General features: G+C 41.2%; 1 protein-coding gene across 10 annotated transcripts in view; it reads left to right on the top strand.

Annotated features, from left to right (window-relative positions):
- Nucleotides 1–12,566, top strand: part of SNCAIP (synuclein alpha interacting protein) — a 142,030-nt gene extending 129,464 nt beyond the window's left edge. For 9 of the 10 annotated variants that reach the window (XM_033110690.1, XM_033110687.1, XM_033110686.1 and 6 more), the window contains 5 exons: nucleotides 102–271; nucleotides 1,505–1,597; nucleotides 2,179–3,247; nucleotides 4,511–4,581; nucleotides 11,970–12,566. In XM_033110690.1, the coding sequence (XP_032966581.1) occupies nucleotides 102–271; nucleotides 1,505–1,597; nucleotides 2,179–3,247; nucleotides 4,511–4,581; nucleotides 11,970–12,054 (1,488 nt within the window). In that variant the 3' untranslated portion in view covers nucleotides 12,055–12,566. The remainder of the gene's footprint in view (nucleotides 1–101; nucleotides 272–1,504; nucleotides 1,598–2,178; nucleotides 3,248–4,510; nucleotides 4,582–11,969) is intronic. The other variant, XM_033110694.1, reaches the window with a different exon arrangement.
- The last annotated feature ends 10,986 nt before the right edge of the window (nucleotides 12,567–23,552 follow it).

Below are 23,552 nucleotides of genomic sequence, written 5' to 3' on the forward strand. Positions count from 1 at the left end.
GAATAACAGAAAAAGTTCCATTCAACTTTCTGTTACAGTCATTTAAAAATAATATTTAGAAGGAGTTCCTGATATGATCACGTCTCTGCACTTTCTGACAGACCCTGGTTGAATATGGAGCAAATGTCACCATGCAGAACCACGCCGGGGACAAGCCCTCCCAGAGTGCCGAGCGCCATGGCCACACCCTGTGCTCCCGGTACCTAGTGGTGGTGGAAACCTGCATGTCACTGGCCTCTCAGGTGGTGAAGTTAACCAAGCAGCTAAAGGAGTAAGTGCCTGTTCGTTCCCTGAGAACAAAGTCTGGATCATCATCATTGTGTGTAGGTGTCAGGCAGGTGCTTTAGTAAACTCCACGCATGTGGATTGTACGGGGCCTTCTTAGCATTCTCCTCGACTCTGTTTCTTCCTCCATCCCAAATCCTCACAGCCAGCGTTCACGCTGAAGATGCCATAGCTGCAGGGACAAGATGATATTGAAACAAACAAACGGGATTTAAGCCACAGTGGATGAGGAGATCCCCTCTCCGTGTTCCCATCTCAGGGCCAGATTACATAGCAGGCGTGGAAAGCACACACAGGGGCATCATCCCCAAACTTCTGTCCTTAATATTCTAGGACAACAGAAAGTGCATGAGAGAGAGAAAAGGGCTAGTTAGAGATGGGTCACTTTCTCAGTTTTCTCAAAAACAAAAATGAAAGATTGGGTAATTACAGACGGGTACCATGGTAACCATCACCACTTTGTACAGCCATAGTACACTCTACGCATCGGGCTCCAGGACACCGGTAACCCAGAAAGGTGCAGGAGACAGGAGGGAAAACACTGGTTTTTCCAGACCAAAATTCTGAGTGGGAGACATCTTGGGTGCCTTTTCCTGTTAGAGTACCTTTACCAACTCTTTATAGTTAGTAAACATAGTTACTACTTAGAAACGGCAACCTTCAGTTCTGTTAGAAATCCTAATCTACAAATCTAGGTAGTATGGTTTGAATTGTGCCTCCCCCAAAAAACAGTATGTTGGAATCCTACCCCTTAGTACCTCAGAGAGGGACCTTATTTGGAGAGTTTTCTTTAAAATGAGATTTTACTACATACCGTGTTTTATAACTTCCTTTTTTACTTAAGGAAAGTAAAATACACTTTACATACATACATATATTAGGGAAAATTTTTCTATGGTATAAACATTCAAGTGTGTTGTCGTTTTTAATAGTTCCCTTTATAGAAATAACTCTAAATTATTTACTCAGTCTTATCAATGAGCCTTTAGGTTGGTTACAGTTTTTCACAATATCAATAATAAATTTATATCCATTTGGGGTGCTTTTGACTGTATCCTTAGGAAAATTTCTGACTGTAAGGATGAAAATTAGGCACGTTTTTGAGGTTTTTGGATTCATTGCAACTCATTTGAAATAATCGTGAAAAAATTATACATACTAGTTTATAGTAGTTGCCATGTATCAGAGAGCTTATGTGTCTTGGGTTTGTTTATCCCAGGCAGACAATGGAACGTGTCACACTGCAGAACCAGCTCCAACAACTTCTAGAAGCCCAGAAATCAGAGGGCAAGTCTCTCCTTTCTTCACCCAGGTAACGCTAGGAACATGGGTGGTCAGAATTCTTAAGTCTCTTAAATCTCTGAACCTTCTTTTGGGGAGCTTTCTTTTTAATGTCTTTTAAGAAGAGAACAACATAAAACATTTTATTTTTATAAAGAGGAATAAAAATTAGATATTGCTTGGAAAAGACACTGGAACTAGGGTCAGAAGACCTGGATGAATCTCTTGCTCTGCCATTTCTTCGTTCCATGACTACAAACAAATCACTTACTCTTTCAGAGTCTTTCATTTCTTCACTTATAAAATGGGAATAAGGATATGTAGGTTCATAAGATTGTTGAAGATGGGATTGAGAAAATTTGTGCAAAATTGATGTGTAAGTAGTAAAATAGAGAAATTTAGTCAATAGTGTAAGGTATGAGGCATATTATACTTTGGTTATGGATGCCACGTATTTGTGAATTGCTTTGAACAGACATTAAGTGATTATTCTTATTCCAATCTTACTGATTTGTAAGTTATTAGTAGCAGTAAAGGCCACGCTGTGACTTGTGGCCGAGTCATACTGACCCAATAGGAAATCATCTTATTTGTCCTTCATCCTGTTTTCAGTTCACCATCCTCCCCAGCTTCCAGGAAGTCGCAGTGGAAATCCCCAGATACAGATGATGAGTCTGTAGCCAAAAGCAAATCAGGTGTCCAAGAGGGGATACAGGTTCTCGGAAGCCTGTCAGCATCCAGCCGGGCTAGGGCTAAAGCAAAAGATGACGATTCTGATAAAATCCTGCGTCAGTTATTGGGCAAAGATATCTCAGAGAATGTCTGCACCCAGGAAAAGTTGTCCTTGGAATTCCAGGATACTCAAGCTTCCTCAAGAAATTCCAAAAAGATCCCTCTGGAGAAGAGGGAACTGAAGTTAGCCAGGCTGAGGCAGTTGATGCAGCGGTCACTGAGTGAGTCTGATACAGACTCCAACAACTGTGAGGAGCCCAAGAGCACACCCGTGAGGAAGCCTGACAGACCCAGACCGCAGCCCATCGTGGAAAGCGTGGAGAGCATGGACAGTGCAGAAAGCTTACACTTGATGATAAAGAAACACACCTTGGCATCAGGACGTAGGTTTCCTTTTAGTATCAAGGTCTCCAAATCTCTGGATGGTCATAGCCCATCTCCCACCTCAGAGAGCAGTGAACCAGACTTGGAATCCCAGTGTCCAGGCTCAGGGACGACTCCCCCAAACCAGTCCTCTGGAGACCCCACTCAGCCCAGCCCTGACAGCACTGCTGCTCAGAAAGTGGCCACGAGTCCCAAGAGCGCCCTCAAGTCTCCATCTTCCAAGCGCCGGACGTCTCAGAACTTGAAACTCAGAGTTACCTTTGAGGAGCCTGTGGTGCAGATGGAGCAATCTAACCTTGAACTAAATGGAGAGAAGGACAGAGATAAGGGCAGGACCCTCCAGCGGACGTCTACGAGTAGCGAATCAGGGGATCAACTCAAAAGGCCTTTCGCAACCTTCCGATCCATCATGGAGACACTGAGTGGCAACCAGAATAATAACAATAACTATCAGACAGTCAGCCAGCTGAAGACGTCCACCCTGCCCTTAACCTCACTCGGCAGGAAGACGACAGATGCCAAGGGAAATCCCATGAGCTCTGCGAGCAAAGGAAAGAATAAGGCGGTGAGTGCTATTTGGAGAATCTCTCTTTTTTTCCTTTGAATTAATTATGTCATTTCTGACAAACACTACATATTTGTTGACCTTTGCCACCTTGAGGTCTTCCTCAGAAAAATTCCAAAGGGATGCATGGACAGCCAAATTCATGTTCCAGTACATTCCCTTTGCTCTTCGACTGGAAAAAGACTCTTGAGAGAAAGATTAAATAAATCACAGGAAATTATGTTCTGGTCCCTAAATTTCCCTAAATAGTTTGATCCTTGAGTCTTAGGAGTCTTAGACTGGGAAGCATTTCCACAAGATTAGACCACCAAATGATGTAAAGTCAGAGCCTAATGTGGCGTGGATTCTGCCTCAGGAAGCGTTTGTTCTCCTCGTGTGACTGGATAGTTTATTCTCAAACCCAATTAAAGAGCACATAAATAGAAACTCTATTTCTAAAGCCTTAACTACTCAACTTTGGGATGACCTTTGAAATGCATACACCGCAGGGACCTCCACAGTGGCATTTTATGATGCACGCCCCTAAGTTTTGATCCGGAAGCTATAGCAGTCTAAAGTGCTTGCCAGCACACAGGGGATGGCAGAGTGTGCCATGAACTTCATTCTATAATTGCATTTATTGGAAAACCATGCACTATAATCTGTGGTTTAAATTCAGAGAATAAGGGAGGCAAACCTCTTTTTAGGCAGTGTTTCCTGCATGCCTTGTGTATGCCATGCCGTCAGGAAAAAAAAAATGGTATAGCAGTCAAAATGCAAAACTCTCTGAGAAATGGAAGGACCCTCAACCTCCATCATGAAATCTAGAGAGTCACAGCCTGCATAATTTATTATTTGCTACAAGGTAAACTCCCGGGGAGGTCTAAGAACTATTCAATTCTTTTTGCGATGCCAAAATCAAGTTTTAGTTACTATTTCTCTGGTTAATTGAACACTAGTTGATTCCCACCGTGAATTGTCTTTGTTATAAAGGACTTTGGCATGTGTTTCTATCAGCTAGAAAAGTCTCACTTGTTCCCCACACACCAGATCCTTGGGGTTCGATATGTCCAAATATACATTGCTTGAAAAAACTTTTCCAAGAAACTTAGTGGGTTCTCTCGCTCAGGAGTGAAAGAAGAATTATCGCCACAGTTCCCCATGCTCCTATGAAGCTTCTGTCCTAGTCTAATCGCTCTCCTGCATGCCTCCTGTGTGTTAAGACTTGTGCATGTGCTGAGCTTGCTGCATGTTTTCAGATGACTTTTAATTGCACCTCTCTAGGCGATGTCCCGCAGCTGCATCAACCTTTCCTCTAACGTGCTGATTGAAGAGCACCTGCGTAGCTACGCACGGTACGTGGTGTCGGGAAGCATGGCTCGACAGTGCCATGCCTTCGCTTTGAATTGCATGTCCTTTTAAATCATGTTCCTGGAGCACCTCATGTTCCTGGAGCACATGTTCCTGGAACACCCCCAGTTCCTGGGGCTGACCCCAAGGAAGAAGACGCTTATAACTATTCCCCCAAACAGAAGCAGGCAGTCTTGTAACTGGATCTCAGAAAGGGACCGAGTGCCTTTTAGGAGGGGCTTTATTTCTGCAGCAGAGGGCAGAGAAATCTACTCAGCTCACAAACATGCTGTTTCCCAGTTGACTTTGGCTTTCCGTCTTTGTTTTAATGGAGTCAAGTACCAAGTAAGTATAGAAATTAAATTTCCTGTCATGGGTGGAATGAGTCAACCTCTGATCAGAATCAGAACTTTGAAGCAGAGCGGAGGTTTGATTTCATTGTTGATCGCAGACTGAAAGCTCCTTTCGTCACCATTGTGCTTCCCTTGGGAGAAGCGAGGCCCTGCCATTCTGAAATTGCTCCAGCTTAGCATTTGGAGCCACAGTGCCAGTCAATAGGCCAATATCTGAGTCTCCCCACCCCCAACAAAACAAAGTTTTCTCTCCAACAAAATGTTTATGATTTAAAATGCATGGACTGTACATAACAGAATCATCTTGGAGGTCACAGGTGGCTCAGGCACCTCCTTGGGCAAAGTCCTTCTGTAGCACAGCTCTCTTTCACCCCCTGGGGAAGTAGGCACCTCTCCCCTACAAGGCAGGAAGCAGGGGAGGAGGAAAAGGAGAGCAGTTCAGGGGAAGTTAATGCAGTCAGTGCCCCTTCCTGGTTTATGTCAGAAGAGGTAAACCCCAAATCCATTTTAAAAGGACACTGTCACTTTTCAGTCATTTAAATTCAATTCAATTCAGACGAATCCTTTAAGTTAAATTTAAGTATATAAAATAAGTCTATTTAAATTTAATTTAAATGAATCATCTAAATTAAAATTATAATGTGCCTCCCAGCACTCTTCCAAAATCCTCCAAAATGTTTATGTGCGTGTATTAGATTGGTGCAAACATAATTGCAGTTTAAAAGGTTAAAAATAATTGCAAAAACTACAATTACTTTTGCACCAACCGAATATACATGTGTGTATACATCATTATACATGCACAAATATGAGTGTATATGTCGTGGGTATGAATTTTAGTTCAGAATACTGAGGTGTGAGAAATATCACTCCTTTGTTTTCCCCCTCTAAATTGTGAATTTATTCTGCTCCAGGTCTCTATTCAGGCTAGAGGAAAACTAAATTTCAGTCATTTTTAGGGGGTGTCCCTGAGGGTCTCATTAATTCAGTACATTGAAGGAAGTGCCCTGGAGGTTTGGTATTTACCAGTCACCAGCATTCTGCTTGGGTCAGGCTCACATGTTGCCTAAACCTGTGCTGCTTCCAGCCCCATGGAACAGGGATTCGACCTGTCTTGAGAGCCCCAGTGCGAGGGGTAGGAAGGAAATAGAAAAAAATACAATACAAATACATTGGTATTGGCCCATTTCTGTTTCTCCCAATCCACCTTCCCCACCCCCACACCCTTGTCTGTTTCCACATTAGTCTGGTGTGTCTTCTGGTGCCTGGAAAATTCCACTTTTGTCTTCCACAGAAGTTACCTGCGGGAAGGAAGCACAAAGACTTTGCAAGCTCTTTGGGAGGGGGAAGGACCTCTCTTTTCTTCCAGGCTCCTACAGCACCTGCGAACAGGACAATTTAGTATCATCGTAGATTGCCCTGCCAGAAATATTTCATCCTGTCTTTTTGCAAACAAGAGAACAAAGCTGAACAATCTACTATAGTAGGATTACAAAAGTCAGAGCACGAAATGGAGTTTGGGGCTACTCAGGTATCTGACCCGAGGTTGACACTTTCCTACTCAGTTTAAGGAACAATTCTTCTGAAGGCTCGGTTTTGAACTTATCAGATTCACAGGGCTTTATGTGTGAACAGCGTTTACTTTCAATGACAACAGAAACCCCCAAATAAAAATGTTCAATGTATGTAAATGAGTATCCTGACCACTTTTCCTCCTTCCCTTATAAATCAACTTATACTTTATCATGGTGTTCGTCGGGTATGTGTTCCATAGACAGTGAAAACCCACTAGTTTGTTCATGCTAGAGAGGGAAAGCTTTTTTTCTGATTCGCTCAAAATCACACAGAGGCAGAGAGAACCAGCCCAGTTCACTCGCCCCTTAGATAAAGTAAGGATGGATATCTCTAGTTGAAATAAGGATTCCTCAGAGAAATAGCTATTAGCATGGGAACATCGGCATGAGAAACCCCCAGCTGACTCTTGTGCCTGCTTCATTTGGCCCATGGTACCTATAGAAAAAGCATCCCATAGAAAGACGCAAGAAAGAAAGCAACCCAAGTGTTCATCTATCAGTGATGCCTTCAAATCTTGGACCAAGAATTTGCTTCAAGGCCCAAAGGCCCCTCTCGAGTAGCAGGGATGACCCGGGATGGTGTATGAGAACCAACGGCCGTCTTGGGTTAGAGCTGGCTCCAAACATTATGCCACAGAGTAGCCCTGTCAGGATAGCCCTGGGAGAGACTGTGGGGCAGTGGACCCTAGTTTCCGGCATACACTGGAATCATATTTGAGTTCCTAAGAAAATTTTATCTTTCCTGGCAAAGGAAAAATAGGGCCAATAAATACAACGTCAGCTCTGTGAGGGGGTTTTGTTTGCTATTTATTTTTTATAAATTGGTCCCAGCTTGATAGCAAAGAATCTAAATTTCTTTTCAATGCCCTTTAAAATTAGATTCAACTCTATTACTTTGAACAGCTTTCCCAGTGTGTTTCAACCGCAGAGGATGACTTTGTTTATAACAATCCGATTTATCTTTACTTTTTCTTATAAAGGACAAATTGGTTTTGAATTATTACAACTCCAAGGGAATGGTTGCAATTACTTGTCTTAAAATGCCAGTAGGACATTCATTTCCCAGCGTTTAAGTCTATCTGAGATCTGTAGCAAATGAAGTGAGCATTGGTTCCAGTTTTGGAGAGGCAGAGGTCATTAACCCCTGGCCACCACCAGGCACACCCTCTCTGTCCACAGTGGCACTGTCGTCTGAGAGGTTAGCATCTTGAAATCCCTAATCCTAAACACCAACATGAAAGTCGATTCCTTAAAAAGACATTAAGCAATAAACACCATTAGTATGGGTTTTACTGTGAAGCAATTAGCCATACTGGGAATTATACGCCTGGAGCCAAGAGCTGGTATCACATATTTTGCATCAATGTTAAGGTTGTTCAACATCCACTTCAAAGACAGTGATGTGTGTTTGTTCAGCCTGAGATGATGTGAACGTGTGACGATGTCATTGGCCGTGCCCAATAGGTCAGAGTTCAGGGTACCCTCACCCCCACCAGCATACACACACACTTTGGTCCTTCTTGTCAGGACATAATACTAAACATAAAAATGAGCCAAGATGTGGAAGACGTTGAGAAAGCAGAGGTAAGGCCCTGGCTGAAACCTGACCCAAGCAGAACGTACCCTTAGCCCCCATGGAACAGCAGTTCCAGATCATGATGGAAAAATGCAGTCAGCCCAGAAAGGAATCTCCAATCCTGCTGAACAAATGCATCCTTGCTATAATTTCTCTGGCTGTAACAAAACAACCACATTTTAGTCTTGTCTTAAATTCTTGACCTCAAAGAATTTATTTTTCACCCATACACTTTTTAAGGATTCTTGAAAGGATAATTAGATCATTTAGTCAGAGGTGTGTTTCCAAGCTTCCTGGGTGCATGTTGATTGCACAGTCTTAGAGTGAACCCCCTAGAGCAGAGTGAAGCTTACCAATGTAACAGTTCAGAAAAGTATGCCAAAGTGCTGATACTAAAAGGGTGTTTAGTAACACTATAGACAGTAGCCAATCCGCTCAGAAACTGTAGTTTCAAATTCTGAGTTCTGGTCTGAAGTATGTCCTCCTGCGCTGTCATTTCTAATTATACTACCAGAGCTCGTCTGTCAGCAGGCGTTGATACTAGGTACTTGGGATTACATCTGCTCCAGGAAGCACGAGAGTCTGTGCGGTCTCCTTCCCTTTAACACTTCCCCGTGTTTCCCCAGGTGTTCTGTGCGCCCTGCATAACTCTTGTCCCTCCCACCCCCACCTCTGCCTCCCTAGGGTTCAAATTAGTTTCAGAGAAAACACCTGTATTTCATACTGAAGCTTTGTCCATATAACTTGGAGGAAGGGAGGAAACCCCAATCTTAAACCATTTCTCTAGATGACAGTAATTAAGTGATAGGTTCTCCTTTGAAACAGGCCATGGTTTACATTGTCATTGGCTATTGCAGAATCTTGTAGTAGAATAGTAGAATCTTGTATGTAGAGAAAAGTAACCTTGTTATGGGGAGTAGTGAAAATGATCAGGTCTTTCCAGTGTACAAGCTCAATTTCGCACTCTTTCTAAAAGCTGCTGGACTTCCCAAGATGGATGAGCGCATGATTATTCATAAATGGAGTTTCTTTTCATAAGCTCCTTACACCCCCTGGGAAAAGGAGAAAGCCTACTCCACCACAGGAAGACAGTGAAACAGTTTACTATCAAAGTGTGATGAGCTGAGGCATAGAAAAAGCTATTACCACTAAGATCCTATGTTCTGTCTTAAAGCACTGCCTTTGGAAGGCAGGAAATGAACATGTGGAACACCCATGAACTATAGGTGGGGGTACGGGGGGGTGCGGGGAGGGACCTACCTGGGAAACCAGAATCATCCCACTAGAAAATACTCTTTCAGCATGTTAATCCTGGCTTAAATGTAGTCACAAAACTTAAGAACAAACAGCTCCCTTCTCCCACCTCCTCCTTCATTTCCTCACTCCCCCATGGTCCAGTTCTGAATTGTGTAACTCCAAAGGGGATGCCTGTTCTAGTAGTGTTATAACTGCGCCACACATCTGCCACCCCTAGGATGTCTTTCTACTAAAAGAACAGTACCTGTCTAGAAACTCTCTTAAGGCTGGAATTTTTAAAGAAGCAGCAAGCTGTTTGAGGTTTAAAAGTACCAGATAGAGACTTTCCCCAGATACCTTCCAGCACCTTCGCCAAGCGTCCCTGCTCCAACCACAGTTATCTGGGATTTTCCTTCCCACTCTGAGAACAGGGCAAATATGTTACCGTCCTGAAAGCCACATCCCTGGGTCACCAGCATACTCATGTCAACAGCTATAGCTCTAAGCCACGCATTTTGCGGTGCCAGAGTGAGGCCTGGTCCCTTCATTCAACGAGATCATAAGCAAGAGAGAATTCAAAAAGAAAACAGTTAAAACATGGTAAAATCCACGAAAGGTGTAAGAACTTCATGAAAGGAGTGAGCCTTGATAGCACCACTGGTACCCCCAGTGTCTATCGTGGTGCTTCGCACATGGTAGGAACTTCAGAAATATTTGGAGAGAGAGAGAGAGAGCTAAAGAGAGGAAATGGAGGAAGAAGAGAGAAAAAGAGAGAAAGAACAAATAGGACTAAGGCTGTCATCCCACAGAAAGAATGGTGTGCTCTGTATAAAGCTAAGTCTTATGATTCTAACTCCTCCTACCGACAGTTTTGGATTGGGTACTTCGAGTACAGGTTTTCATTCTTGGAACCAGAATCCCATTTTATAGTGGGTGGGATTTATAGATACGGTCTCCATAAAGCTCTAAAGAAGACCACTAAAGTAGCAATGCCTTCCTAGTTTGGTTATCAGTGGAAATGCATGTCCCTGGACCCTTTTAGGCTAATCCTCAAGGAAGTTGCTTTCTGGACTATGGAAATGTGGAGTCCATGCCTAGATGAGTCAGCAAGTTAGAATACTTGAAAAACTGTTTATTTAAATTCAAGCCTTTTCTTCTTTCCAATTTTGGTCACTGAGAATGTGATTTTATATCCAAAAGTGAAATCAAAGAGCAGCAAATTATCTGAATAATTCATGCCAGAATTACCCAAATACTTTTGTTCTTTCGAATACTGGCAATTCACGACTGGTAATTAAAGGGTGCAGGGAGGCTTGAATTAGCCTGATATTATTAAGATAAATGCCTCAGATTAACATTTTACTTGGTATAGATTCAGCTCTAATCGTGCTGGGGTTTGTCCTGCAAAGTGTTCTTTTTAGTGTTTTTTGAGCACACCACCCCTCGTATTCAAGCAGAAATTCTACATCTGTCCATCCATCCACCTTCCCGTTTCTGAAATTTACTGGCATTTTGTCTGCTATCATCTCCTCTCCCATTTCCATGATTTAGCTTTATGCCTTTTTTATGTCTTTACTTTTTCATTTTAGTGTTGCTTTGTAAGAAAGGGGTCATAAATGTGTGTATTGAAACCACCATGTTTAATTGGAAGTCCCTAGAATATCTTTTAACCAACCAGGTTTTCTTTCACCTTCTCCCTCTCTTGTCCGTGGACAACTATCTAAGGTTCCATTCAGAGGAAGAAGTAAAAGTAAGAATTATAACTTTCAGACAGTGATGATGGTCAAATATTTACTAGAACACTGAGAATAGAGACTCCATGGTCTTTTTAAGTGAGCATGATTTTGAGGCCATAAAACCGTACTTAGGGTTCTCCATCTAAATACATCCTCATATTAGTAAGTACCGTTACCAGAAAGTTTGTTTTGTCTGGTGGAACAATGAGAAGGAATTTAGTAATATGTAGGCTTGCCCACCCTCAGGATATAATTCCTCTCTGGAAGGTTTAATACCCAGAATGAGACTAATATCTCATGAAAATGAATGCATCTGCCCAGAGGGAAATTCACTAAAAAGCATAACTGTTCCAAGGTTTGAGCTTGTACTTCTGGTTCCACAGGTTTACTAGGTATCGAATATTGAGGCGAAAACAGCATTATTGTTCCCTACTTTCTTCTTGTCCCCATAGATTTACCACCAACATGCTACTACTCAGTAAGCACACAGCCAAAGAAAAAGCACCTTCTTTAAACTATTAATAACCAAGCTTATTGGAGAATAAAAGGTGTCACCAGTGAATCCGTATAAATATCTCTTATTTCCACTCAACCAGCAGTACTATACTTTCTATTTGGTTTGTGATAAAATTCACTGACTGTAGAATTTGGATTGATTGATGAATCAATCAATGATTGATAAATTACTTCCAGAGCCAAATTAAAAAGTGCTCACTGTGTGTTACGACGTGACTCTTGCTCTTATTTTTTAAAGAATGGTTTATATGAAAAGAATAATTTTCCTACTGGAATGAAGGGTTCTTCAGTGTGGTTTGCATGAGGATAATTTCCATTTTTGGTGAGCTGTTTAGTGGTATTGTCTTGTAACTTGACCATAGTTTTATCTAATTTTGGCCTCGTGGTTTCCCTTCTGCTTAGGCATAATGACATCAATAGAAAAATGAAGAAATCCTACAGCATAAAGCACATTGCTGAGCCAGAGTCAAAAGAACTCTTCTTGTAAATCACTCTTTTATTATCACTCATCGCTGCCCTTTGGACACCATTGGAAATTTCTGGACTATCCTTTGTGGAAATAGAACCATGAGAACAATGCCTCACCAGCAGAAGAACAGAATATCAGGATGCCTTAAATTTATAGCAGTAGACTGTGTGACACATTTTTGGGTGACATTTGTACATATAACTTGTTTTTAAAGAGATGCTGTTTAAAAGCATGACTGGGCAAATGTATGTTTTTGAAGATTGAATTGATTCAACCTACTCACAGGACATTCACCGAGCCACTGAGTCCATTTTGTATTTCATCAGCTGCATGAGTGTTTGCCAATGTTGATTGAACTTCCATTTTCCCCATAATTTGGGCGCTGTGGGTTCAATATCTCAGTGAGACCAGGTCAGTGGTATTTTCTGTCAAGAGTGTTTTCCTGTCATTTCTACTTTTTGTATAAAGGAAATAAAATAATGTTAACAGCCACCTATAAGCTTGAGACACCTACTTTCTAATAAATCTGTGATGTTCTGATTTCTAAGGGACTTGGAGAGTATTTTGATTGCTGTTATTATATTTCAGGAAGAGACTGCCCAGTTTAGCTGTTTTCCCACAGGGATCAAATAAAACATTCTAGTTTTCATTAAGTACTAAAGGATCAGACAAGTATATAAAGTAAGTCGATTCCTCTGTCTTCTCAAATCGAAGCGTTGACATGAGAAAACACTAATGACAACCAAGGATTTAGGCCCTTCTTGAGTCACTGTTTTCTGCCTCTAACACATTATGAAGCCTGTCTAATCCCTTCAGGAGACAGTGTGGAGCCTGCGTTCATAACAGCCCTATTGTTAAAGCAGCTCTTTCAATCCATGTCGGTTTCGTCCTATCATGTACAAATATATTTCTGTTGAAACTTCAAGAGTTTTATTTTCAAAGTGTTGGCAGGGCCTGCCTAGAAGAGACCTGTCAAATTTTAGTTTGAAAGTCGAATCTATTCTTCCCAGCAGGAGGGAGCACTAGATGCTATTAACAGTTCCTAGCAACGTTACTGCAGTCAGATGTGGACCAGTCTGTCTCCTGATGGACAGAATAGGCCAAGGTACTGAATTAGAAGGTGATTTTGCAAACTTGGGCTTGACAAGATACAATGAGGTATAGAAGAAGAGCTAATATTTAAGTGTCTTGTGTGCACCAGCCACACTTACGTGGAGATAGTATTACTCCCATTTTATAGATTAGAGAATTAAACTTCAGAAACTTGAAATCATGGATCCAACGTAAATATCAGAATTGGCTTTGGTACACGTATGCTTGTTCTCCCCACTACACCATCTGCCCTACCCTATGCTGTCTCCTTAGAACATCACCCACTGGACTGGCCCACAGAAAGCATGAGTGTTGGGTCTACTTCAGGACAACTGCTTGGTCTTGGGCAATGGATACTGCCTCCTTGATAAATCGGGAGAGGGCAAGACTGGCCTACATACTCATCTAGGAGGTAGATTCCTTCCCACTTACAGAGCTACACGCCTGTAAATTGCAGCCAATTTGCCCTGTTCTTGTTTGCATCCTGTGAGTTCCTGTGGTTAGCGTCCAGTCCCATGCGTGGTTCTGTATTTCTCACATTGTCTTTTCCTCAAGTGACATGCCCTCTTCTGAGTTTGGCCGCGTGACCTCATGGGCCCTCTTTGGTTGCTTCCTCGCATTTCATTGCTCTGTTTTAGTACTTGGGTTTCTAATACAGAATATATGTCAAGCCCACGTGAAATGTAGATTCCTGTACTTTCTGCTTGGTGCAAAGGAGATGACCATTGGAATCACATGAGTCAACCCTTGGGACTTAGCCCTAGAATGGGGCCTGCAAAGAAAAGAGACCCATAGAGTGTTCTCTCCCCCAGAGACCCCAGTTTTGATCTTAGACTGTATTTTTAAAGTTGAAGGGGGCTGGGTATTCTGCAGATTTTATGAGCCAGAGACAGAGTTCCCAATGAAACAGAGCAAAGACAACTTCAAGAGTTTGAAAGAAAGAAATGCCACCTCGACCTGGAAAACTCGGGCAATTTGATCGTTTTTTTAACACTAGTATTTTAGATACTACAGTACAAAGAAAAGCAACAAATTTTTTAAAAGGTGGAATAGGAAAGTTGAGCAGATTCAGTGAGCCAAACTGCAAGACAATGCATTCTATGTTTAATGATGTTGCTGGGACACTAAAAATGCAGGCCCTTAAATCATACACGTGCAATATCTTTACTATCCAAGTTCCTTATGAAATGGATAAATTATGTTTGCTTGAAAGCAATAGAAAGTATGTTTTCCGTACCACAAACTTAGTTTTGTAGAGAATATTTTAAATGAAAGCACAAAACTCTTACTTCTTTATAGAAAGGGAGACATTTGCATGTTAAAGAGTGTGTTTCCTTTTAGTAAGCAGAGCTCTGAGGCCTCTGCTCTAATTCCCTCTCTGTGGGCTAGTAAAATGAGTAAAGCCCTATCTGCATGCCTAATTACATGTAGCAGAGCAGGAAACTCAGCTCCATTGTAAAAAAACTATCACAACATTGTAAAAAAACTATCACAACATCTGTCAGCATCTTTTAAAGACTGGCTTCTTTTATGTCACCAAAGGGACTTGTATTGCCAAAGTTCAACACATCAAATTAAGACTGTTTCTTAGAAAAGATAACAAAATACCAACCCTTCACCACTTTGAATGGATTGAATTCCCATTATTTATCCTCAGAAAACATTAGTATCAAGACCTCAACTCTAATAAGAAAGTTCTAGATGTGCGTTACACGGTTGGGAGTGGGGCAGGGACTCTCACAGGGCATCTCCAAGTACATTTTGAGAATTATGTTTTTTTCTCAAAAGTGGATATTCACAAGCAACATCCTGGGTGGCCCAGCATAGAGGAAATAACTATAAAATAAATATTGAAATAATTCTCGGAAAGACTGCCTGATTCAAAATAGGTTAAATGCCATTTCTTCAGATGCTACCCATAGGCTTAATATTGAGTTAAGTTGATAAAGCAAAGTAAGAATAAGGAATTCATTACAACAGGATTGTTATCATTTTCCCCCATAAAAATAAGAGTTCATCCTACCTATTGCCCATCGCCTTCAATTTGCTGATAGGTCTGTCTCTATGTCCTGTGTTATCATTGATATTATTTCCCTTTATTCTTTTACTATTCCATAGTTTTATATAACTTCTCAAGCATTTGATCGCTGTCTCCTAATGAGACCCTAAGTTTGATCTTTGTGTCACCTCTTATAGAAGATAGTAAATATCTACTAACAGTTTTTTCAGTATCCTATATCCTTTGTTTTTTTCTCATTTCTTTCCCATTCTTCTTCTTCCACCCCTTTTTCCGCCTCCTTTTCTCTCTCTTTTTCCCCTCTTATGCCCTCTTTTATTCTCTCCCTTTCCTCTTTGCTGTTATCTCTCTTCCCCCTTTTTTTCCTCTTTTATGTGCCTTTCGTTCGAAGATCTCTAAACCCTTTATATAGGATTGTCCTTGGAAGAACCTGGGAAAGGTTTGCATTGCACTGAATAAAAATGTGCTGGACCCAGGTTTACAATGAAAAGTAAATCACCTCTCCCTCCTTGCTGGAGTGTGTAAGTAGAACAAGCATCTTTCCATACGCTGATCACAGTGAACAAACTCTGACTGAGCGCATACCAAGAATGCGACCCTGTCCTAGGCACTCCCCTTGGATAGAATAGCCCCAGACATAGGTATCAACCATAGCAAGGTCATATAAGGGTAGACAAGTCTCCCAAACTCTGGATTTGGAGGGACTTGTGGGAAAAAGTATTCTAATTGGTCTGTAGCAAGGGTTCTCATTCTTTGCTGCATATCAGAATCACCAGGGGGGAGCTTTTAAAACTCTGATGCCCAAGCTGAACCCAATAACGAATAAATCCAACTCTGGCGTAGAACCCAGGCATCAGCGTTTATGAAACCCCCCCCCCCCCCAGGATTCCAATATACAGGCAAGTTTTAAGACCAGCACCTTTCTACTCGGAGTGTGTCCAGGCGCTGTCAGCAGTGGCATCAGATAGCAGCATATTACAACTGCAGAGTCTTCTAGCACTCATGTTAGTCTCTACTTTTTAATTTTGTGAGGCTGTGAACTATCTATTGAGACAATATTTGAGAAGATAGTTTGGCACAAAAAAGACCCTTCCTTAAGGACAAGGAAGAATGGTGTACCCTCTAAACCTAGGTTACGGTCTGGAGAAGAGATTATTGAATGTTTTAGGGAAGTGTCATTGGGGATATGACATTCTTATTTTTAATGTGTCTATAGATTGAAAATCATATTCAATCCTATTATTTCATACGTAGGAAGTTTAAAAGCCATAATTACAGAAAGTGAGACTTCTTTTCTGGATGAGACAGGTAGAAGACGGAGCAATATTTTTTAATAAAAGATGGAGTCATTGCACTTTTATGGTTAATCATAATGGGGCTAGCTGTAAATTTCCTAAAAAAAAATCTATGTTTATAGAAATCAGATCATCAGAAAGCTGTTCCTCTGGCAGTGGCATAACCAAGACAAAAGCACACGAAAGCAAAGTCTAGAACCCAACATCCAACCACCACTGCAGGGGCTCCCCATAATATGCCAGCAAGATACATGATACAGTTTATGATGTGATTACACAGTACAGTGCTGTATTGTACACCAATACACATTCCTTTGTTTACACCACACACACACACACATACTGAATACCTACCATGTGCACAGCTCTGTCCCAAGTGATAGAAATGCAACCATAATTCTATGCTAATAAATATATAGTGATTTTGATGAAATGTGGAAAGTCTGAGTTAAACAGGATAAATTTGTAAAGTATAGCAATCTGTTGTGATGCTGTGCTCATATTTATATTGTATAATTCTATTTGTCTTTTCTTTCTGTGGAATTTGTTCTTGCAGTTGTTAAGACCATTAGGACCAAAGAAGGAAGGATTTAAATTCTATTACTGGTGGTAGGAGGTGCTAGTTGCCTTCTCAATATCCTTTCTCCCTTTCTTCCTAATCAGAAGAGTCAGCTAAATGTTCTCAGGTAAAGTTACTTTCCCAGATGGCTTTGATTAGGAATGGTCATGTGACTCAGCTCTGGCTAATAAAAAGACAGAAATCATAGTGGTACTTTAGAAAACTTGTGGAGGAAGAAACGTACCTGGCACTTCACTTTCACCCCTTGTATTTCACCCTTCTTCCCCTCGGGGGTAGAACAGCACTCTTGCAGCCATGAGAACAAAAGTAACTATGCCAAAAAAGGAAGAGAAGGAAGGAGAAAAGTCTGTTTCCAGCAGCAGCTGCATAATCCCTGGACTGTCCCGCATATTACTTAAGTGAGTAAAGTGAGCTCTTTTCATTGATTAAGTCACTGACCTCCGGCTTCTAGCAGGAGTAGCCAAATATAAAACCTAACTGATGTTTTCATTGTATGTAATAAAGAGTATAAATCCAGGTCATTGGAGTAAAGCCACATTTCACAAATTGCATTCTATCCCCCACTAGGTCTAGGGGATGTTTGGCTGTTCTCCAGGATTAAAGTACGTTTTGCTAATTCAGTAAACAGTGCATACAAAATTTTATAATACTTTGTGATGCACTGCCTCCAGAAACAAAGGACTTATTCCCCCAGCTGCTGGCCCTGCTGCTGTCCAGCGCCCTCAGGTGTTAGCCTTCTCCAGGAATTGCCGTTGGCTAAAGAGAGCCACTTGCCCAAATGCTCACCCATTCCCAGGGCAGCCTGTATCCGATGACTGGTCCCTGTGAGGCTATGCAGGCCCAGCCCCTCTCCCAATCTGAGACAACTCCAAAAAGCCATGCCAGTATTTGAGCCCATCTTCTTTCTCTGTCTTATCCCACTCCCTTCCCTCCTTCTCTCTTCCCTCTCCTTCATTCCCCTCTCGTCCCCTCCCCTCCCGTAGGTGTTGATTCCAAGAGCCATCTATAATAAACTTCCTGTGTAGTAATCTCCAGGTCAGAGTCTACTTACCAGGGAACTCAATCTGTGACAGCACAGGAGTATGTTCAAGTCTTGAAGCATCTCAGAGTATGAAAGAAACTTGTTTAATTGCATTTGGTGCTAAAACTGATTTGTAAGTGGAAGGAATGCTTTTCACATTCCCTAGAGTGGTTTCTCTTAATATGAGCGTGGGACCTACTGGAATCAATTTTAGATCATTGTACATCTATGGAATTTAGACTATTCTATTGTGATGAAGGCCCGGTGTCAAATCAAAATGTATGTGCCAGGGCAAAACAAGTTAGCCAAATTTCAAGGAAATGCAGCCAAAATTATATTCTATTTGACTACGACTTCATTTGTTTGCTAATAATGTCAAATTGATACTTAATGTAGTAACCCGTGGTCGTTATTTTTGTAACACACCATTCCACAGGCTGTGGGCCCAGATGTAATTCATCAACCTCATTTCACTGCTGATGGTTGAACTACATTCAAAGTCCCCAAAGAAATGTCATCTCTGAACTATGGCATTTATCAAAAATCAATATAAGAAATAGCCATATAGAAAAAAGTTCCTACATATTTTTTTATAAAACTTATTGAAACCATCACATGTTTAAGAAGCCAATGGCTCTATAAGGGGCCATAAAATAAATTCTTCTTAGACTTAGTGCTAGGAAAAAAATCTCCTTCTATAGAAAAACTGGCATGCTTCTTTTTATTAGCTAATAAGAACCTTATATAACTTGTTTTCCCTTTTGTCTTGCCTGCCAGGAAAAGGTCACAAGTAAAGTTTGCATTCAATCTCAGTAGCAATCCTCAGCTTAGTTTTCTCTAGTATACCACTCTCACTCTACTCCACCCTCTTCCTTTGTTCTTACTTCTTTATCCTTTCATAATGGTTGTAACACATCTGTGTCTTCTATTATAAGCCACTCCTAGACCTTCTGAAAATAAATAGACTGAAATAAATACCGGAAGTGCCAAAAAAATGTACACACTTGACTTGTGTACACACTTCATCTTTTGTTATCAGTATATATTGAGTATTACAATTTTAATATCGTTTTTAATACATTTTTTAGCACCCTCTGTATAAATGTTTCCATCATTTTTTCCCACCTTCCCCCCCTACCTGCCCAATCCTGCCCATTTGATTTAACTGATGTTGAAACACGCACCAATTGTGTGTGCAAGGCCATGCTGATTGTTTTCTTTTTCTATATTCTTTTTAATTTATGTTTTAATTTAAGTATAGTTGGTATACAATCTTACATTAGTTATATTGATTATAGTAGTCTCAGGTGTACAATATAGTGATTCGACATTTTAATCCCTTACAATGTGATCACCCCACTAATTCTAGCACTCACCTGTCACCATGCAAACTTATCACAATATTAAAAGGCAATGCTGATTTAAAGTGTAAGACAACCCTTGCCTTCAAGCGCTTGTTGTCTTTTGAAGATGTTGGAAATCACATGCACATATATGTAAACGGTGAGACAAGGAACAATATGTGTGGTGGGGGCGCCGGGAGCCATGTTGTTGAGAGGAGGGAGAAATCACTTTTGGTTTGGCTGAGGCCGGGGAGGGACCCTGTAAGGTTTCATAGAGGCAGACAAATACAGTAATCAGATACAGTGACTGGCTACCCGTGTCCCCATGCAATGAGATTGTCAAAATGAGAATCATAGGTCTGAATACAGCACTACATAGCCACAGCCAAATGGCCTTACGGGTAGCTTGTCAAACTCAGAAAATCTCGGAAAATAGTCAATCAGCCCTTAACTTGACGAAGCGATATCCTCCAAACCACAGACAAGTGGGTAGAGATTCTGACATGAGCTATTTTATTCAACTTGTCTTCTTTCTCTAACCCCAATCCAGGGCCTTAGTCCTAGACCCTTAGAGTCTTCATGTGACACTCCTGTGTCAGCATCATGTATTCCTCCTTGAAATGGACGTAAGTTCACCCAGCTGAGCTCTCTTCAAAAACCTGCTCTCAGAAGTGCCTTCAGCTCTGTGTGGCACTCATGCTAAGGCCAGTGTTCTTAGCCAGGTACTGAGCACAGCAGAGGAAATAGAGCTAGGGTATATCTTCCTACCAGAGGTCGCTTCTAAGGGACAACAGTGGCCTGGGACTCCCCTTAACATACCCAAAACTTTTTCCAAAGCGTGCTTTGGTCTGAGGCTCTCCCTACCCAATTCCGCCTTTCATGGGAGTCAGCCCTTCACCACAGTCTGAAGGCTCCCCTGCCTACTCCAGGCCCCTCCCCTTTATCCTTCACAGGCACGTCCCTCACTAAATCTCTTGCATATCTAATCCCATTTGGATGGCTGCTTCTTAGATGGCTTTAACTGACACTGCTGGACTTTCTTCTTTGTGCCCTCCTCCTCTTACCCTCGCACCCACTTCAAAGTTTAGCCACCTCTTGAGTGAAGCATTCACCATGGGCTACTCTTTTCTCACTACCTTCTCTCTAGCCCCTAGTAGGTGGAGTGGTAAGATGAAGGAAGGATGGTGCTTTGGATCCTATGGGTGGTGGTGGGCAGGGGTACAGGTCATTCCTCCTCTTGATAAAGATGAACTTCATGCTAGTATGTATTTCACCTGTAACTTATGCTGAAAGAGTCTTGATTTCCTTGTCCAACTTGAGTTGTATCACAAAAAGCCATATTCTGTTCCCTTATATTCCATAAGTTCCACATTAAGGACCAGATCTTGGCTTAGTGGGAGAAAGAGAGCGGCTGGCCAAGCAAAGAGAAATGGTATGTGATTGAGAAAAACTCATCCTACAACACAAGTAAAACATGTTATCTGAGTTCAAAGGAAAGAATGATCAATAAGGGGAGGAGAGAGTTTCCATTTTATATTAAGCTTCCCCCCACCGCCCCTTTCCTTTGAATTTGTCATCCCTTACTCAGAAATTTTGCTGTTCACAGGTAACTCTCACTTCCGTTTCTCACCTTAGATTTCCCCTTCACATCTTCCTTCCCCATATTTATGTTCATTTAGCACAAAGGACATATAAGCAAATTACTAAATTTACCTATCATTATTTGTAGCATTTATTTCCTTTACATTCATTTATGTTGAAAGAGATGTACTTTTAAAAATAAACATTTAAAATTTTCCTAAACTTACTACAGGTAGTAAATAGCAGGTACTAGGAAGTAATATTAAATTAGATTCAGAAGATACTAGTCATTACGTTACTGATGGTCATTGTCGTTATTGGCCCGTGTGCAGGCTTTATTGTCACAGCCAATTTCCAAAACCTGTAAAGATTTCAAGGAGAAAGAAATCGTTCTCTCTGTGGCTTGTCTGAATGAATTCCTGGCATCATGGCTGCAAACCTCCAGGTTAACTGGATCTTTACCCACATCTGCTGGAAAAATCCTGTGATGTCACATTCCCGACACTGGCTGGATTGTAATGATAAATCTCTAGCAGGAAGTAATTCATCCTTAAGCTTCAGAGAGAGCAGAAAAGAAAGCAAAGTCCTCCTTTCTGCTTGTATGTAGGAGAACAGCATTCCCATGAATTCCTAGCTATTGTTCCTTCCTAGACTTAGACTCTGACAACTAAGAAAAATCACACCTCTGATACTAGAACCATTTTGCCAGAATTTACCTTGGCCCAGTGGGCCCTTGAGAATAGTTGCTTCATTTGAATATCTTCAGTCCCTCCTAGACACGTTTAAAAGGCTGAGCTTCCTCTCTCATGCCCCTTTTGTTTTCCAGAAACACCACAAACCATAAGGAGTAGACGCCTGCACTATACAAAATGTTAAGAACAGGGTTTCTTGATTGGCTACCTAATTAAGTAAATCTCCTTGCCTGGAGGAAACTAAGTTAAAATAACATTGAGGTCCGTCCCTAAGCCCGCAAAAGAGAAGAAAATTAAAAACCAGGGCTGAAAATTTCCTCTGTTGTGCAATGAGTATTGGAGAATGGCTGTCAAATGAAGTTTCAAATATGTATTAACATTTTCCTAAATACAAGGTCAGAGCCCCACAGTCTCCTAAATGTTGCAGGTTTGGTTGACGTTAGTTCATGGAGAATTACCCTGTTGAAAACCATCAGCAATGAAGTGACTCTAGCAACTCCGCCTGCCATTGTATCTTCTTATGGTAAGGTAAGGGAACCTTGTCTTCTGCTTCTCAGCAATAAAACGTGCAAAAGAAAAACACAGTATGCTGGGCAGACACCTGAGCGATCAGCTGCCACCCAATACTTGTGGAAGTAGCACGTGCACTCCCTTCCAGACAGAGGAAAGCATATGCTTTGTTTATCTAACTTCCAGAAATTGAGAGTCTATCATGCCTCTCAGTAATACTTTTTAGGTTGATACAGCCATTAAGGCCAGGCACTTCTATCTTCAGGACTACTCTTTCTGTGGCCCTGCCTTCCCAGAAATACTCCTCTTCAGGCTGACCCAGTCCCACGGCCAATACTCAATCCACTACAAATATTCACAGGTAACTCTCACTTCCGTTTCTCACCTTAGATTTCCCCTTCACATCTTCCTTCCCCATATTTATGTTCATTTAGCACAAAGGACATATAAGCAAATTACTAAATTTACCTATCATTATTTGTAGCATTTATTTCCTTTACATTCATTTATGTTGAAAGAGATAGAAAGAGGAGGGAAGAGTCAGGTGGAAGCAGATAATAGTAAGAGAGTGATTGAAATTGGCACTTCACTTTTTAACCATAAAAGTACTAAAACACATCCCCTCAGAAAGCCAATTTTTATTGGTATGTGGTTCGATAGAATGTGTGGTTCAATAAAATGAGAACCTCCATAAAGCTAATAAATTGCTCATATTCTCCTTGACCCATGGAATAATCATGAAGAACAGACGTCTTCAGGTTACACATCATCTGGTTGGTGTACTTGTAATAATTCAATATTTCTAGCATCACACCAGCTGACACTATCAGACCACTGATGAGAGATAATACCTGAATGAATTTAGTAGAATATATCTAAAACCTAGTTTAGGTACACTTCTCCTCCCTGCAGCCCCCACAAAATTCTATTACATTGGAATTACCTTGTTTATTTCCATATTAGTGTGTGATATCCAATATGGCTAGTTAACATGGCTTACCATATTTTTGGGGCTTAAGTGTTTATGGGAAAAAACTTCAAATTTATACAAGGTTTTGGACATGTGACTCATCTAAACCGGAATAAGAGCATTGTTGCTAAAACCTGGGCCTTGCTTTGAAGCCTCATCATATTGTTCTTGGGAAACCATTAAGCAAAATGCCCTGAAGGGTAGGAAAAATTGCACTGAGCAATAAAATGTCAACAAACTGCAGAATTTGAACATCAAGCACTTTCATCTAAACATGCCCTTCTTTCACTTGGCAGGGGTTTGGTTTTTAAAAAGTAATAAACTCTAGCACTCTAGTTGACCTGGGATGTGTTTAAGAAATCAACCCCTAGAGTTAGAAGCATTATGACCTTTAATGTGGACTCCCCAACTCAGA

This window comes from Rhinolophus ferrumequinum, chromosome 7 (assembly GCF_004115265.2).
Source record: "Rhinolophus ferrumequinum isolate MPI-CBG mRhiFer1 chromosome 7, mRhiFer1_v1.p, whole genome shotgun sequence".
Classification (NCBI taxonomy): domain Eukaryota; kingdom Metazoa; phylum Chordata; class Mammalia; order Chiroptera; family Rhinolophidae; genus Rhinolophus; species Rhinolophus ferrumequinum.